The 16350-nt window shown below is 43.6% G+C and overlaps 2 protein-coding genes across 2 annotated transcripts; both read right to left on the bottom strand.

Annotated features, from left to right (window-relative positions):
• Positions 1-4145: 4145 nt before the first annotated feature.
• LOC127753058 (pectinesterase inhibitor 7-like) lies at positions 4146-5047 on the bottom strand. Its single transcript, XM_052278515.1, has one exon. The coding sequence runs from the start codon at positions 4994-4996 to the stop codon at positions 4352-4354; it is 645 nt and encodes a 214-aa protein (XP_052134475.1). The 5' UTR covers positions 4997-5047; the 3' UTR covers positions 4146-4351.
• Positions 5048-11954: 6907 nt separating this feature from the next.
• On the bottom strand, positions 11955-12851 carry LOC127753393 (21 kDa protein-like). Its single transcript, XM_052278879.1, has one exon. It carries the CDS (start codon positions 12836-12838, stop codon positions 12173-12175), a length of 666 nt encoding a protein of 221 aa, XP_052134839.1. The 5' UTR covers positions 12839-12851; the 3' UTR covers positions 11955-12172.
• Positions 12852-16350: the final 3499 nt, after the last annotated feature.

Below are 16350 nucleotides of genomic sequence, written 5' to 3'. Positions count from 1 at the left end.
TATAGAGGTGGTGACAGCCTTCAATAACACTGAAGTCCTCCCTGTCAAGGTGCTTAGTAGAGCGATATCTGGGAGCAGCATGCTGGCCAGTGCCCGAAGTATAGTGTTAGGATTAAAGTTAAGCTTTCCGTAGACACTGTTTCTCATCATTGAATCCTTTCTATCCTTTGTCTATCCTTAGCTTCGTGTCCTTGGATGAACCTGATTTAGAGTTGACACACACATTCCCTGTGTGATGAGGACACGACTAGCTCGGATATAACTATGACTACCTTATGTATTAATCAACCAAAGGTGAAAATGTTCTATATTAGATTACTTGTTATATATTTGAACAAACGTTGCTACACAATGAGTTTTGTGTGTTTTCATTTGCAGAGGTACTTGCTTGGGCGAAAGAAAACATACCGGGCATAAGGAATACATGTATGATTGAAGAAGTTGACTGGGGACCAAACCAAGACCTTTTATTCTTTCATCTCACCACGTCACTTTTGGTCCTTAGAAGACAAGAGATAAAGTTCTACACGTTTTGGATTCGGATTCGGGCCTTCTAACAGCATCAACTTCAAACGGACCTAGCCACTGATCTAGAAGGAATTTCGGGGCCCATGAGTTCCTGTTGGAAAGCTTATGGAGTCTACTTTCAGATGGTTTTGGTCCAACGTCAAAATTCCTACCGAGCTGCCAGGAATCTGCAAAACAAGCCACGTATCTCATCCAGTCCGAATCTGATTTGGGTTTTGGGCCTTGTAATTGTGTCGTGGGCTTAGCCCATGGGGGTGTGCGTCCTAGGGCAACCCTACGACGTGCTTAATCATACTTATTCAGTAGCCGTCATCATTTAGAGTCATGTTTTGCTTAGATTAATTTATCAAGAACAGTTTCACCGCTAGATCAGTTTGTAGAACCCCAAATTCAAGTGATTAATCATTCATATGCAATTTGGTTGCAATCTATCTTGTTCTTTATTGTGTTCTTCGATTCGCATGGAGGGATTAGCCTTCTCAGCGAGTTCATCCAGGTTTCGGCACGGTTGATAACCAGAGGAGACGTGCTGCGATTGCGGGGCTCAGTAGCGTGTTTGTTCAGAAGCCGAATCGAGTTGTGTCGCGACTTCGCTCAAATCAACTGTTTATCAATACCTATCGGAAGATCGGGACCTAACATCCCTCATCTCTGCGGAAATTGATACCTGAGAATACTCCCGGGTGAAGTGCTACATCGGTATTTTCTGTGCGCTTGTGGATTTTATCTGTAAGGTTAAGAAATACCAATAGTGGGCGGAAATCTGTTAGGAGAACCCTGATGGAGGAGTGGGAAGAGGGTAATGATGTTGAAGGCTGTAGCATTGAAGGTGATGGCAGCGGCATGCCAAGCGATGGTGAATGGGAAGATGAATGATAATGACTAATAAAAAATGTATCATGAATTTTAGTTTGTGGTGGTAATTTAGTTTATTGTGTGTAACTAAGTATTGTACAAATTCAGTAGGGATGAAATGGTCTCACTTGTGTAATAATGTTTGTCGTTGGGTACATTGGTTAGTGTATGCAAACATCATTGTGGTGGCGTATTTGGACAAATAAACTGTGTGAAATGTAATATTCCAAAAAGCTTATGGCTGGTGATAGAATTGTGCGCATATTAGTAGTTAAAATAAGTAATGTGAGTTGAAATAATGATAGAAATGTGACCATATTAGCACTCTGAATGAAATGGTCGGGGTCATGAAACCATCCTGGGATAATAGGCGATCCAGAGGGAGTTTAAGGATCAGTAATGTGTTTACTTGGGGTTGTGGACCTGAGGATGGGGTATTGTTAGCTACTAAGTAATATATTTTCTCTGGTGGATATGCATGGATCAGATGATGTGCATGAGAGATATTGACGCCAGGGAGGTGGATAACAGAATGAATGAATTGGTCAAGCGTAGAGTTAGGATACTATATTTAGCTAAGCCGACCTCTAGGCGTTATATATAGCACACCGTTAGACTATACAGTTACATATTGATCTCCAGGCAAAAAGGATAGGCGCATAGATGTCCGTGGGGGGGAGGGGGGTTGAATTTGGCAAAGAACTCCTCAAGCTACCCAATGGCTCTCCTGCATCAATACACAGTGATTCGTCTCGGTTGCATTCGCCAGAGAGGTTGCCTCCATCTCCGGTAATGCGTGATGTGAATCTGCCTCCTGAGTTTCTTGTAACCGGACCTCCAACGCCGGACTGGCCAACACCTCCTTGACCATCGGATGAAGAGAGGTTTCGAGAAGAGTTGTATCGAGACTATGATGATGGGTACGTATCCACTCATTGCCCGTCACCACCATCTGATATATTCAATGACCAATAAAACTTGGAGGATGGAGATGAGGGAGATGATAATTGGAAGCAGGGGGATGTGTTCGCTGAGAGTAACAAAACGAAAGATGTAGCATCGCCGCCGAGTAAGCGGTAATATTCTAAAACTTGCGCTTGCTCAGCAGCGAAGCTACATCTTTCGATTTCTTACTCTCAGCGAACACATCCCCATGCGTGCAATTATTTTTTTTTTGACGGGAAACAGCAGGAGAGGCTCCTACTGTAATATATTAACATCAAAGAAAAGAATAATTACAGAGGAAGGAACAAAACTGGGAAAACAGAAAAAAAGAAAAGAAAGAATTAGGAAAAGCTATCAATCCATGATTGCCAAATTGGAAGATCTGCTTCTTTTGCTCTGTGCATATGCAAGGCAAATTCCTGCTAGAAATCCAGTTTCCACTTGTCAAAACTGTAAACTACATTGTTGAAAATTTGGTCATTTCTTCTACTCCAAATATGCCAGCAGCCAAACGCCAGGACTTCAAAGAAAAAGGATTGGGGGAACTGGTTGTAAGCTGAGGTGATCATATTCATGAAATCTGAAATTTCATCTCAGATTATCATCTCCATACTCCATACTGCAATTATCATCTCCCTCATCTCCATACTCCAAATTTTCTTCGTCATCGAAAAGATCTAATGGTGGTGATGGGCATGGAGTGGATACGTACCCGTCATCGTAGTCTCGATACAGCTCTTCTCGAAACCTCTCGTTATCCGATGGTGAAGGAGGTGTCAGCTAGTCTGGCATTGGTGGCCTGATTACACGAAACTCACGAGGTAGATTCACATCACGCATTACCGGAGATGGAGGCAACCTCTTTGGTGAATGCGACCTAGACGAATCACCGTGTATTGATGCAGAAAAGCCATCGGGTAGCTTAGGGAGTTCTTTGCCAAATTCATCCCCCTCCCCTAGACATCTATGCGTCTATCCTTTTTGCCTGGAGATCGATCTGCAACCGTACAGTCCAACGGTGTACTATATATATATAATGCCTAGAGGTCCACTTAGCTAAATATAGTATCCTAACTCTATGCTTGACCAATTCATTCATTCTCTTATCCACCCCCTAGCACCAATATCTCTCATGCACATCATCTAATCCATGCACATCTACCAGAAAATATATTACTTGTTAGCTAACCATACCCCGTCTACAAGTCCACAACCCCAGGTAAATACATTGCTTTTCCTCATACTCCCTCTGGATAGCCTATTATCCCAGGATGGTTTCATGACCGCAACCATTTTATTCAGGGTGCTAATATGGTCACATTGCTATCATTATTTCATTGTTATAACTCACATTACTTGTTATAACTACTAATATGCGCACAATTCAACCACCAACCATAAGCTTTTTAGAATATTACATTTCACACAGTTCATTTGTCCAAATACGCCACCACTATAATGTTTGCACACACTAACCAATGTACCCAACGGCAAGCATTATTTCATAGAATATATCCAGATTCGTTGTAATATCCTAGTACGAGGTTGGCTTTTTGTTGGGCGGAGGGAGTATGTCACTTCACAAATATGTATAATGTATGTTGAAGTTCAACTTACACGAGTAAAAACAAAAATAATAAACTTGACTATGAATAGAATGTATAATTCACAGTAAAATTTATCATTTTAGTTAATAATTGTATAACTTGAACTTGAACTTACATGTTACATGTTTGTATAATGACATATCACATATTGACCTATCTCATAAAAAATAATTGTTTTATAACTTTTAAATGACATACACAAAAGGAGAAGGTGTCCCCTCGAGTGAGAAAAATCCATCTCCGATCGACTTTACACTATATACAACCGGAAAAGTAGAACAAATATGACATGTACAACGGTCACACTTCCATAATGATTCCTTTATACAATTATATGTGCTTTTACATGCATCATTGAAGTGATATAAGTTTTGCAACAACTTAGTTTAATAAAACACTAGTGCTTGTCTGCAGGTTCACAACGGGATGCCGTTGACGAGCGCGAGGGCGATGCTGGTGTGCTGCTTCACTCTCGCCACCCCGGCGGCGACCTCCTTCCCGGCGGGCGACCCCGCCGCGGCTTCTCCGGCTTCCTCGAACCCATCGGTGCACGTCCCCTCGTCGGTGATGGCCGCGCTGAGCCACGTCTGCACATTCGAGACATGCCACCTCGCCTGCCTGCTGCTCACGCCGGCGGCGGCGGCGCCCGCGTCGAGCTGTCCGAGCTCCGCCGACGACTGCCTTGCCAGGTCGCCGGCGTTGGAGATGGTGCTCTTGCAGTCCTTCAGCGCCGCGTCCACGCGAGCGGCGCCGCCTTGGACGAGCAGATCATTGATGCGGGCCGAGAACGCGCGGAGCTTCGCCGCCGCGACGTCGGCCGCGGCGACGGCGAGCTTGACGTGGCTGGTCTGGAACGCGGAGGCGTAGGGGAGGAGGGAGTCGTAGCAGATGTCAGGGTACAGCGTGGTCGCGCAGCGGGCGCGGAGGAACGCCGTTGCCGACGACGACGTCGTAGGCTGGCCTCCGGCGTCGTCGAGTCGTCTCGTCGCCGATGCGGCCGTGAAGAAGAGGAAAAGGAAGAGGAAGACGAGGGACATGGCGCGAGGCGGAAGCGGCGCCATGAGCGGAAGTTTGCTTGCTTGCTCCGCGCCGGATTTTGACAACTTTGAGGTGGAGCTAACTAATTGGCCGTCTTGGAGCGTTATATAGGGATGAGTAACATGATGATTAACATAAAATAATATTATTTTTTGTTGCTTAGGCCGGTGGCTAGCTAGGCTGCTAGCGTATGAACCAATCATATGACTTTTTGTTTCGTTAACTCAACTCTCATCTCATGACTTGTCACTATCACCTAATTATCCATGCACGTTTGTAATCAAGAATCCCAAAATTTATCCAGGAAATAAAGAAATAGTTGCATGTTTATGTCGAAAAAAGATGACCTGAGCAAGTCAGTGTTGCCAAAATAATGATCGGAATTGGGCACAACAAAAACAAGTCAACTATACTTTTCTTATTGGGGATTAGTAATTAAGCAAACTGATACTGTGCCTTACAAATACATACTTAATTAATTAGAACTTTAAAAGTCCATTTTACTGTATCGTATACTGTTGTATGGAGGGAATTATATTCAAAACACTATCGAACGTTTAACCAGTACTTCTGTTATCCTCCATTCATTATTCACTGCTACGAAAACCATTTTTTATGACGGCCATTTTAGATTTTTCTGGCGAAATTTGGAGCTGCCATAAAGCAAAGGCCAATAAAGACCACGATTTTCGTTGGCGGTTATCGACCGCCGGCAATAATTCATTTTCACTGCCGGTCGTCTTAAACCAGCTGCCAGCAAAAATAGATCTTTGTTGGCGGTCGTCTTACACCAGCCGCCAACAAAAATTCATTTTCGCTGGCGGCTGTGTTAAATAGGCCGCCAGCAAAAATCTATTTTGGGAAAAAAAAAACGCATGCAGCTACCCAGCCGCCAACGAAGATTTGGAGAAAACCCATTGATTCATTTTTAAAATCCAACTCCACATCTAGAGATCTAGATTCAAATCCAATTCATATGCATATGGCTGCTCATTTCCGAATTCAAACACAAAATACAAAATCATCATTAGCACAGATCATACATCATGTGCACAGATCATCACAACAAGCACAAAACATCTGCATCATCTGGATCATCTGGAAACATGCAAAAAAAAATCCTAGCCGAGCTCGTCAGATCTGTGCCGCCGCTAATCTCTCGTCGTCGCCACCTCACCGCCGCCGGTGGGGAGGGAGGAGGCGCCAGATCCGCTCCCCATCGCCTCCTCCCCCGCGCCGTTGACACTGAGAGCCACTGCTGCCGCCGCCGCCGCCCCCTTCCCCGCGCTGCTGCTGAGGCCTCGTCGGCGTCGGCGGCAGATCCGGCCTCCCCGGTCGTCGAGGCGGCGGATCCGGCCTCCCCGGTCGTCGAGGCGGCGGATCCGGCCTCCCCGTCGTCGCGGTAGCGGATCCAGCCACCTCCGTCATGGCGGCGATGGCTCCGGCCTACGGATCCGGCCACCCCCGTCATCGCGGCGGCGGAACCGGCCACCCCCGTCATCGCGGCGGCGGATCCGACCTTCCCCGTCGACGTGGCGGCGGATCCGGTCTTCCCCGTCGACGTGGCGGCCGGGTCTGGCCCCGAGCTTGCAACGGAGAGGCGGCGGCAGCCTGCGGCGGTGGTGACGACGGCAAACGCACGGCGGCGGTGACGACAGCAGCCCTCGGCGGTGGTGGTGACCGTGGTGGAGGATGGAGAAGGAGAGGAGGAGGGACTGAGGTGGTCAAAACATTTTCCCAGCGGTCCCTTTTACCTACCGCCAACGAAAACGCGATTTTTGCTGGAGGCCACTTAAAAGGTCCGCCTCAAAAAATTGAGTTATTTTTTATGGCGGACCTCTTAGCATGGCAGCTAGCGAAAATCGGTTCGCCGGTGGTCCGTAACCCCCCTCTCCTCATTATATTTTTGCTGGCGGTTTTTGTGTGTGGCTGCCAGCGAAAATTATAGGGTAACGCCATTAAAATTCGTTTTTCTAGTAGTGATTCACTAGTAGAATCCACTGATTGGCCGCCTTAATTACCTCAATGTTGTCGTCAAGCCAGCGTTCCGCGTAAGGTATCCGAATCTCGGTGAATTTCGTATGTTTCGGTGAGATCCGAGACAATGCATGCATTTCACTCCCATTTCGTCTGGGATTGAATTTAAACCAAATTTGATGAACTTCCATCAGAAATTCTGCAATTCATCCATTTCGGTGAAGCCCTTTTTCTTTTTAATTTGGCAATCGGATCCCAATACCTTTCGTCAAGCTTTGCTTCAATTACCTCAATATGAATAAATAGCGCCATACATATATATCAAAAGTTGGCTCATGCATGAATCCACTCCATGCTAATTAACTATAGCCAACAGTAGTATATGAGCGAATCCAGACAACCGAACAAACAAAAGTCTGTCTGCTCGCCATTTATGAAGATCAGATACTGATCTGCTGCGGCAAGCAACTATTTTTGTTGCGCTAGAAATTACGCAACTTACTTATATATATAAAATAAAAGAGCTGTATACGTAGTTTATGTACACACCACGTGATTCCCAATCTCTAGGAGATTATATATGATGCCACGATTGGTGTGGTTGCGAAATTATCAGTGTATATATATATAAATCTAGCGATTAGTTGTCTAAATCGATCTTGCGTGGAAGAGGTACATTATTGGCAACTTGCATGCATACAAAATAGAACCATGCTTTTTTAAATTGGATTGTTTCACACTACCAAAATAGGGTAATTTACTATTGAATATAGTGCTGTTAACGGTAAAATTTGGTAAGATACGTATGGATTCGATGCGGATTTGGAGGACACAATTCGGTTTCCAAAAACAGAGTAGCGCGTCGGCTGCAGGCTATATCAGTCCATACCGACTTGGACAAACCTAGCCGATACATGCAAGACAATATCATATTGAACTCGGGTAAGGGAGTTGTGGATATGTTTAAAAAAGAATCAAGTCTAGTGTAGATATTTGTATTTATTAATTAGGATAGGAGTTAGTTTCCTTTATGTATTTTAGAAATGGTACAGAGTACGCAATGGGCTGGTCTGTTTATTTTGTGTTTAAGAAAGTTTGAGTCGTGTCCGATATGGATAAGTCTATGTGTTTCGGGTATAAATATATGCCTAGGGTATTATAACAAGGACAATAACAGTACAATACACTCTCAACGCACCGCTACCCTTTTACTTTTTAATTTTCTCGACGAGTTCTTGTTTTAAGTTGGGCTGCATCGGCTTCAATCTTTGACAAGATGTAAGACTTGTTTGCTGTCGTATATCTTAGCTAATTTAAGTGGATGGTTATGTTTACTTATATCGGCTAGTTCTATCTAGGGTTTCGTCGATATCGGCTAAACAATTATCATTGCTTTAGATTAGCTAAGGTATGAACCACTCTAAAAAACAATCAAAGACTTGATTCTTTAGACCTTATATTTCCTTTATACTTAGTGTTGCATGAATTGAGTTTGACCTACTAAGTCGTGCTTGGAATTGTAAGAACTAACTTGTCTCTTGATTGTCAATAAGGATAGCATTGGGATTTCAGCCAATCTTACATGATACATCTATTGTGCATCTTTTTCATATGTTTAATCTTGCTTAACATATCTGCCCCTTATACAATAATAACACTCATTTGGGAATTGATGCTTGTTTAATATATTTACTTTAGATTGATATTTTTGTATAAGGCTGTATCGGTGCAACAGCCAATACATTATGTTTTTATACTTGAACTGTTTCATCAGCTATGATACAAATACTTCTAAGCAGTATACTTCATTTGATCTTGGATGTAAGCAGTTCATACTGTTTCGATTTAGTTCGATCTATCCCAATTGTTTGTATTTAAGAGAATATTGAATCATAGATTACATAGTGTTAGTTTCTACAGCCGATGGAAGATGTTTAAGGCTCTTTCATATTTATCTATCTTTTATAATACTGTTAACAATAGAATTTGGAGAGAAACTTGGAGTCGAAGAACAAATCAAGGCGGATATAGAGGGGAAGGAATTGTTTCCAAAAATTGGTTGCACATCGACTGGAAACAGAGTCAGATTAGAGTTGACCCGATATGGGTAACTTAAGCAAATACGAGTATGGTTGGGCTCGCGATAGGCCTAGATTAAATTAAAAGATATTGTTGTGCAAGGAAAGAGTCCATCAAAGGCAATTGTATTTATTAATTAGGTATATTAATGTCAGTTTCTTAGATATTTGGCAAGAGCCCGCCATGAGGACTTTTTCGTGTGTTTTTGTAACTTAGGAAGGTTTGAGTTGTGTCTATAATCGACAAGTTTGTACTATGGGCATAAATATGTGCCCAAAACCATGTAAAAAGGAGACAATCGTTCAATACACTCTCGGCGCATCGCCACCTTTTTTCTTTTAGTTCTTCTCGATGAGTTCTTGCTTTGGGTTAGGGCATCGGTTTTGATCTCCTAACAAGAGGTAATGCTTCTCTCAGTGGTTTGTGTTATTGAGGTTATTATGTCATTTTAGATATGTAACTTTTGCTAATATAATCACTAATTATCATATATCTTAATTAATATATGTCCATGGTTCAATTTATCTTGCTAGATCTTTCCTAGGGTTTTGCCGGTAATGGCTAAATTGTTTCTATTAACTAGAATAACTAAGGTATCCACCACCCTGAAAATCAGTCAAGTGTTTGATTGTCTATATATTTTGCTTCTTTTCATACTTAATGTTGCATCAGTTTAGTTTGATCTATTAAGTCGTGATTTGAATCTTTAGCTCTAACCTACTTTTTGATTGCCCATAAGGGTAGAATCAGGGTTTCAGCCGATCTTACCTGATATAGATGTTTTGATATGTTTAATTAATCTAATCATTCTTGACATGCGATATCCGCCCTTTATATATATAGCATGTATCACTTAACATAAATATATTTGGTTCACATTAAGCATATTTCTCTATATTGACATGTATATATAAAGCTATATTAGAATATTAGCAAATACATAATATTTTTATCTAAGTATTGTTCTATCGGCTATGATATAAACACATCTAATCTCTGAACTTGGACAATTTGGTTTATATACAATCCATATAGTCTCAGTTGGGTCCGATCTATACCGTTTGTCCATGATTTAGAGAAGATTGATTTAGAGATTACATGAATGTTGCTGGGTTGACCTCACCCAGCATCGATTCGTCAGCAGGGATAGAAGGCACACCCGTCGCGCTGCTCGTCCTTGCATGGCAGTGTCTGGATGCCGATGAGCTCGCGCACATCGTCGTTCGGCCGAAGAGGAAGAGAAAGGGGAGAGAGACAAGGGGCAGAGAGGGAGCAGGAAGAAGGAAAGGAGATAGAACATGGTATGTGGGCCACACATATCAAGAGGTCCCACGATTTTTTTTGAATGACAAATGAGTCCCATATTTTTTTTAATTCTAATACCATGTAAATGCCATGTCAACGCTACGTGGGACAAAGATCAGATCAACACCTCCACGTAGGTGCCACGTTAGCGAATCAGCCTTCCAAAACCATTGAGGGAGTCAAATTGCACCCGTTTTATAGTTGGGGGTCGAGATAACTGAAGGATACGAATCAGATTCGGCCACTGGTTAAGGGAGCCAAAGTAAACTTATACTAATGTGTTTGTCTTTATTTTTGAGCCAACGCATTTATTATTGGGCTTACAAAATAGTAGGCTCAGATTTTCCAACGGGCCAAACAAGCAGGCATTTAAATGGACTGCGGATGCGCCCGTGGGCTGATTTGGGAGTTCCAGTTTGGACTCACGCACATGGGCTGAAATGCTTCGCGGGCTAAACTTGCGTCTCTGGCTTGCACGTGGTATTTTTTTTTTTTTTTTTGGCTATAGACGTGGGGCTTCTTGTTGTGTTGCACTCGCGTCTGAAACGCGGGAGGACACGCGCAATAGACCCACCTGCTTTTGATTTCTCGGTATGATGCTGATTTTAACATTTTGCTTGCACTCACGTCTGAAACGCGGGAGGACGCGCGCAATAGACCCACCTGCTTTTGATTTCTCGGTATGATGCTGATTTTGACATTTTGCTTATACTATTTGACCGCTCATCTTATTAAAAAAAATTATGCAAATATAAGAAACGAAAAGTTGTGCTTAAAGTACTTTAGATAATAAAAGTAAGTCAAAAAAAATAAATAATAGTTAAAAAAAATTTTAAATAAGATAAACGGTCAAACAGTATAAACAAAATGTCAAAATTCCTTATATTATGGAACGGAGGGGTATTTAATTTTGGGTTTGTCGGCTGTGCACTAAGCGCCATTACCGGTTAAATAAGAGCACCCGCAATGGTAAAGTAAGGTGCTATCTATAAAACATATATATCTCAGCAATAGACTAGATTAATAGTAAACCATCTCAATAGTATGTCTACATGGGTATCTATAGCTCTCTAATACATTGCCTCGTTTTTCTCTATAGACTATTTTCAGGTTAGTAGATAGTTTTGCTCTCTTTCTTCATTTAATCTCTTCCAAATAGGAAAATATGCTGACATGTATCTCTTATAGAGAGCCTATAGATAACCATTGTGGGTGCCCTAAGAAGAAGAATTGATGCTGTGTAACAGCTGTCTTACTGGAAATAAATACGATGTATATTTTTTTTACGATTTGACCATATTTTTTTTGTTAGAATAAATTCTCGTAAAAGCAAATATTGATTGTTATGAGATTATGAAAATATATTATAAAAAGTATATTGCACTTTGCACCGGTAGATTAACATTGTTTTCCCTTTACATTGGATTTGGCCTATAATTTCACTTTGCACCGGAGGATGACAAACTAATTTTCACTTTGCACCGGGTCATATCAGACCTCATTCACGCTTATTCAGACGACCTAATCGATCGAATCGTGCGGGAGATGCCCACGATCTCCTCGCGGGTATCTATATATTATGCTCTCAAACTATTGATAATAAAATCAAAATTTCGAAAATTTGTCCGAATTTTATTCAATAGTCCATACATTTTCTGTATAATAATTAGTTGTGGTCGTACTGCCCTTAGGGCATCCCTCCAATACTCCAATAATAACCCATCAACAAGACAACAATTATAGGCATGTACTCACTCTCGTGCTAACAGACTGTAACAGCGATAAGTTCATTACTTTACTACTACGTCACCATCGACTGCCATAGTGCCACCCACAGATTACAACGGTATACCGTTGACGAGGGCGAGGGCGTTGCTGGTGTACTTGCTCACGTTCGCCGCCTCGCCGGCCACCACCTCCTCGATCCCCGCCGCCGACCACGAATCCGCGTCGGCAAACCCGTCGGCGCAGGTCGCCAAGTTCGCCATGGCGGCGCTCAGCCACGTCTTCGCGTTGGACACCTCCCACCTGGCCAGCCTGCTCCCTCCTCCCCCCGCCGCGGCGCCGGCGTCCAGGCGGCCGAGCGCGGCGGACGACCGCCTGGCCAGCCCGGCGGCGGACGATACCGTGCCCATGCAGTCCCGCACAGCCGCCGCCACCCGCGGCGGCGTCGTCACCGCCCCGACGTCCCCGGATCCGTGGACGAGTTCGTCGAGGCTGGCCGAGAAGTCCCGTAGCCTCGCCGCGGCGACGTCCGCCGCCGCGCGCGCGAGCCTGACGCGGCTGTCCTGGAACGCGCCGGCGTACGGGAGGAGGGAGTCGTAGCAGACGGCCGGGTACACCGTGGTGGCGCAGCGCGAGCAGAGGAACGACGCCGCCGCCGCCGCACCGCACGGCCTCGTCGTCACCGGCGAAGCCGCGTCGGCTCCTCGTGCGGCAACGGCGGCGGCGAAGAAGAGCATGACGAGTACGACGTGGCGAGGTCCAGCGCGAGACGACGGCATTGTGGTGGTTCGGTTATTTCTGCACGTACTCAGCTTGGAAAGGAGACGAGGCGAGATTTATAAGGTCTTGTGAGTTTTGGACTTTTGGAGACGGCGTCATTGCCAAGTACTGCATGGACTACGTAGTACGTACTACTTCTGATGATGCATGGTAGCTACGCCAAGAAAACTTTTTTCAAGAACTAAATGGAGAAAAAGAGAATGTCCTGGGTCAGAAAAATGGAAAAAAAGCTGGAATTGATTAATTTCCAGTGCTATTAGAACAGCTGCTTCGTTCTTGTTTTCCGTTTTGTCTTCTTTTGCAGATTTCGTCGTGACACATTAATAAGCGACTAAGCGGCATTATTCAGATTTTGACACTTGTACAACTAGTTCGTTTTTGCAGTAGCATGAACCATCATTTTTCACCGTTAACTGATAGAGAAGAACCGGCCGATAACTGACTTCTGTACCTGTAAGTTCATAGAAAATTTTGAATTTATGGGCCAATCAGCAAGGAAATCACACTGGAGATTTATATCTCAGCTAGATCTTTAAAGACGAATAAACAAATCGTATGTATCATTCGTAAATTGGGAGCTGGAAAACGGAAAATTAATTGAGGGCGATGTCTGTATGTGTGTCAATGTGTATGTGTGCCAGAGATCCAAACAGCGTTGAACTGATCCAGTCCTATGGTGCTGGTTTATGTACATGTTTTGCAGATTTTGGTCCAACATGCATCAGCCTGAGGCCTATGCTCCAGACGTACGAGGCACCCGCACTACTAGTAAAAGCATTATCGCAAGCGGCCAAAAAGGGTCTTCGCAGGCGGGGCGGCCGTCCGCCTGTAAGCCAACGACTGTGAAGATCGCCGATCTTCGTAGGCGGGGCAACCGTCCACCTGCGAAGATAATTTTCGCAGGCGGACGTTGGCTAGTCCGGTCTGCCTGCGAAAATAGGAATCGGCCGCCTGCAAAATAAAAAAAACTTCCGCCTGCGAAGATAGGTAGAAAATATTGAAATTTAATAATAATTTACCCGTAAATTACTTTTAAATTATTTAATAGAAATTCTTGCAGGTAGATTATTATGTACATATATTGGAAGATTATCAAGCATTTGGTACTGATAAATGTACATATATTACATTACTCAAAAGTGTTGCCAAAACATATATATTACAATATTTTTTTACATTGTCACTTCAAATACGCCATCTAGTTATGGCATAGCACTGTTCCACTCCCGAAGATCCTTGAATTCGTCACTTGTGGCTAGGGCACCCTCTGGGTCGAAAAAATCTCCTTTCACATGACAGCACTCATGGTGGATGAAATGGCACAGATCACGCTGGACATTTTTTATGACTGTATCGTCAAAGCTTGTTCGACATTCTAATCTTGGCAACTGCATGCATTGAAGATAAACAATATATTAGTATCATAAATATATGAAGATGTCTAGCACATAGTATAGAGACTTACATCCTCCGCGTTAGTCATATACCTCCCATTAACTCTAAGGAATTCGCAAGCGTAATATCCGCAAAGGACCTTTCCTCATGGTTGCTTGTGACACTTCAGGACATATCATAAAAGATAGTTAAAATTTGCAATTAGTGAAACAATTGGTATACATTAAGTGAGTGGAGTATGACCGGCCAATAGGTACGTACTAGCAGCTTCTCCCTTGTTTAGGTCTATTCTCTACCCTTGAACTTGTAGTACTGGTACGCACTGTATGGATGTCGTACCGTTTCACATTAAGGAGGATATTTATTTATAACACATTCATATAAAAATGCAAGAGTCATAATCACTTACTACTATAAGATTGTTAGAAATTCTTTGTATGACTGGTGTTTGTAATCGAGAGGGTCCAAGACTACCACGGTTCTGTTTTTAGGGTAGATGAGTAAATAGATATAATGATCGCTACATATTAACAACAGCATAGTTAGTTAGTACCAGCTAAAATAAGACATATGTGCAGAAGATAAATGTATCCGACTTACTTAAAATTATAAGAGGCCATGACGACTCTCTTATTTTGAAAGTGCAAGAAGGCTTGTCCAATGTACCGTGCGACAGTAATCAATTTCTCCTTGTGCAAGCCCTTCTTGTATTCAACTATCTCTTTTGGAGTCTTGCCCTTCAACTGGTCTGACCCTGGTGCTAGCCTCACGGTATGTTGTGTTTGGCAGATCCGAGTTGGATCCAAGAAGCCGATAGGTTCTTTTGTCTTCTTAGCATCCATGTATTGCATCCTACAGAAGAAGTTTGTTAGTAACAATCACATGGATTTGTATTGTACATATTTTTCATATAATTAATTAAAACTCATACTCACATGCACCAAACACCGACGTAGTTGACGTCCATCTTATCCCGACGATATATGGCGTGGAGATCTGAGAAATCTAGCCATACGTAACTTTCTTCACCGAAACAATCTGCCGGTGATCGAGTTGTTATATTGCCCAAGCCTTTCTTGCTGGCCTGCATATAGAAGGTATGTAACCTTTTCATCTCCCATGGTCCTTCGTTCAGTGCCCATTCCGGCAAGAGTGCTTTCCCATGTTTGTACTCAGTCGGGCAATCATCAGTTGTGAAGTATGTTGGCCCGACTAGTTCAGCGGCCTTCTGGGGGTCATCATCTTTGAGCTTGGCACGTTCCTTACCCCCCCTCTGAAGACGGTTACCATGAACTTCTCCTTGTTCTCATCTTTGGACATGGAGTCGTGGCTCCTAAGCACTCTAGGCACCTCAGAACTGGTAATGGCCTTCTCAGGGACCGTGGTCTCTTGCACCTTGGGGTCTTTCGCAGGAGAAGAGTCTTCAAATATTTCTGGCTCTGTACTGTCCCATTCCAATCCTGGTACTTCTTCTATTTCTGACCCGACTGATGCCACAAATTGCACCTCTAGTTCTGCCACTGTAATCTCCATGGGCACTTCCGGCACTGGAATCTCCATGGCTGCCTCCGGCATTGCAATCTCCGGTGGCACTTCCAGCACTGGATTTTCCTTTTGCATCTCGGGTTCCTCCGCCTTATCAGTCACCTTCCTCTTAGGAGGTCTCGGAGGTTTTCCCAACCCTGGTTTTGGCACCACAGGTTTTTGCGTGGCGTTAGTGCCCAATCCAAAGGATATGTCATTCTTGTGCCAGAGAATTACAAGATCGACCGCATCCCCAAGTACGGATACACCATCTGCAGTCGGGAAGTTAATGTCGTAGGACCCAAACCCTTCGTGGACCACTTGCGGCTGCACCTTGGCATACGCATCGGGTATGAACTCTTCGTTGTATGTTCTCCCAGGGATAGCAATGGCTGTAGCGGCCTCAAAAGTTTTCTCGGAGCGTCCAATGGGAACGTGCAATCTGCAGGGTGTATTCTCCTTGAGGTCGTCGAAGGGGTAATCTGGCTCAGGTTCTTTGGTTTCGGGGCGAGGCAAAATCATGTGCTTGACACAGAAATCCATCATTTGCCTTTCAAACTCCACAGCCCTTTCATCTCTAAGTTTATCCTTG

Source organism: Oryza glaberrima, chromosome 10, assembly GCF_000147395.1.
Source record: "Oryza glaberrima chromosome 10, OglaRS2, whole genome shotgun sequence".
In the NCBI taxonomy this organism is placed as follows: domain Eukaryota; kingdom Viridiplantae; phylum Streptophyta; class Magnoliopsida; order Poales; family Poaceae; genus Oryza; species Oryza glaberrima.
The sequence above is the reverse complement of the archived record's forward strand: the minus strand, read 5'-3'. Positions and strand labels throughout refer to the sequence as shown.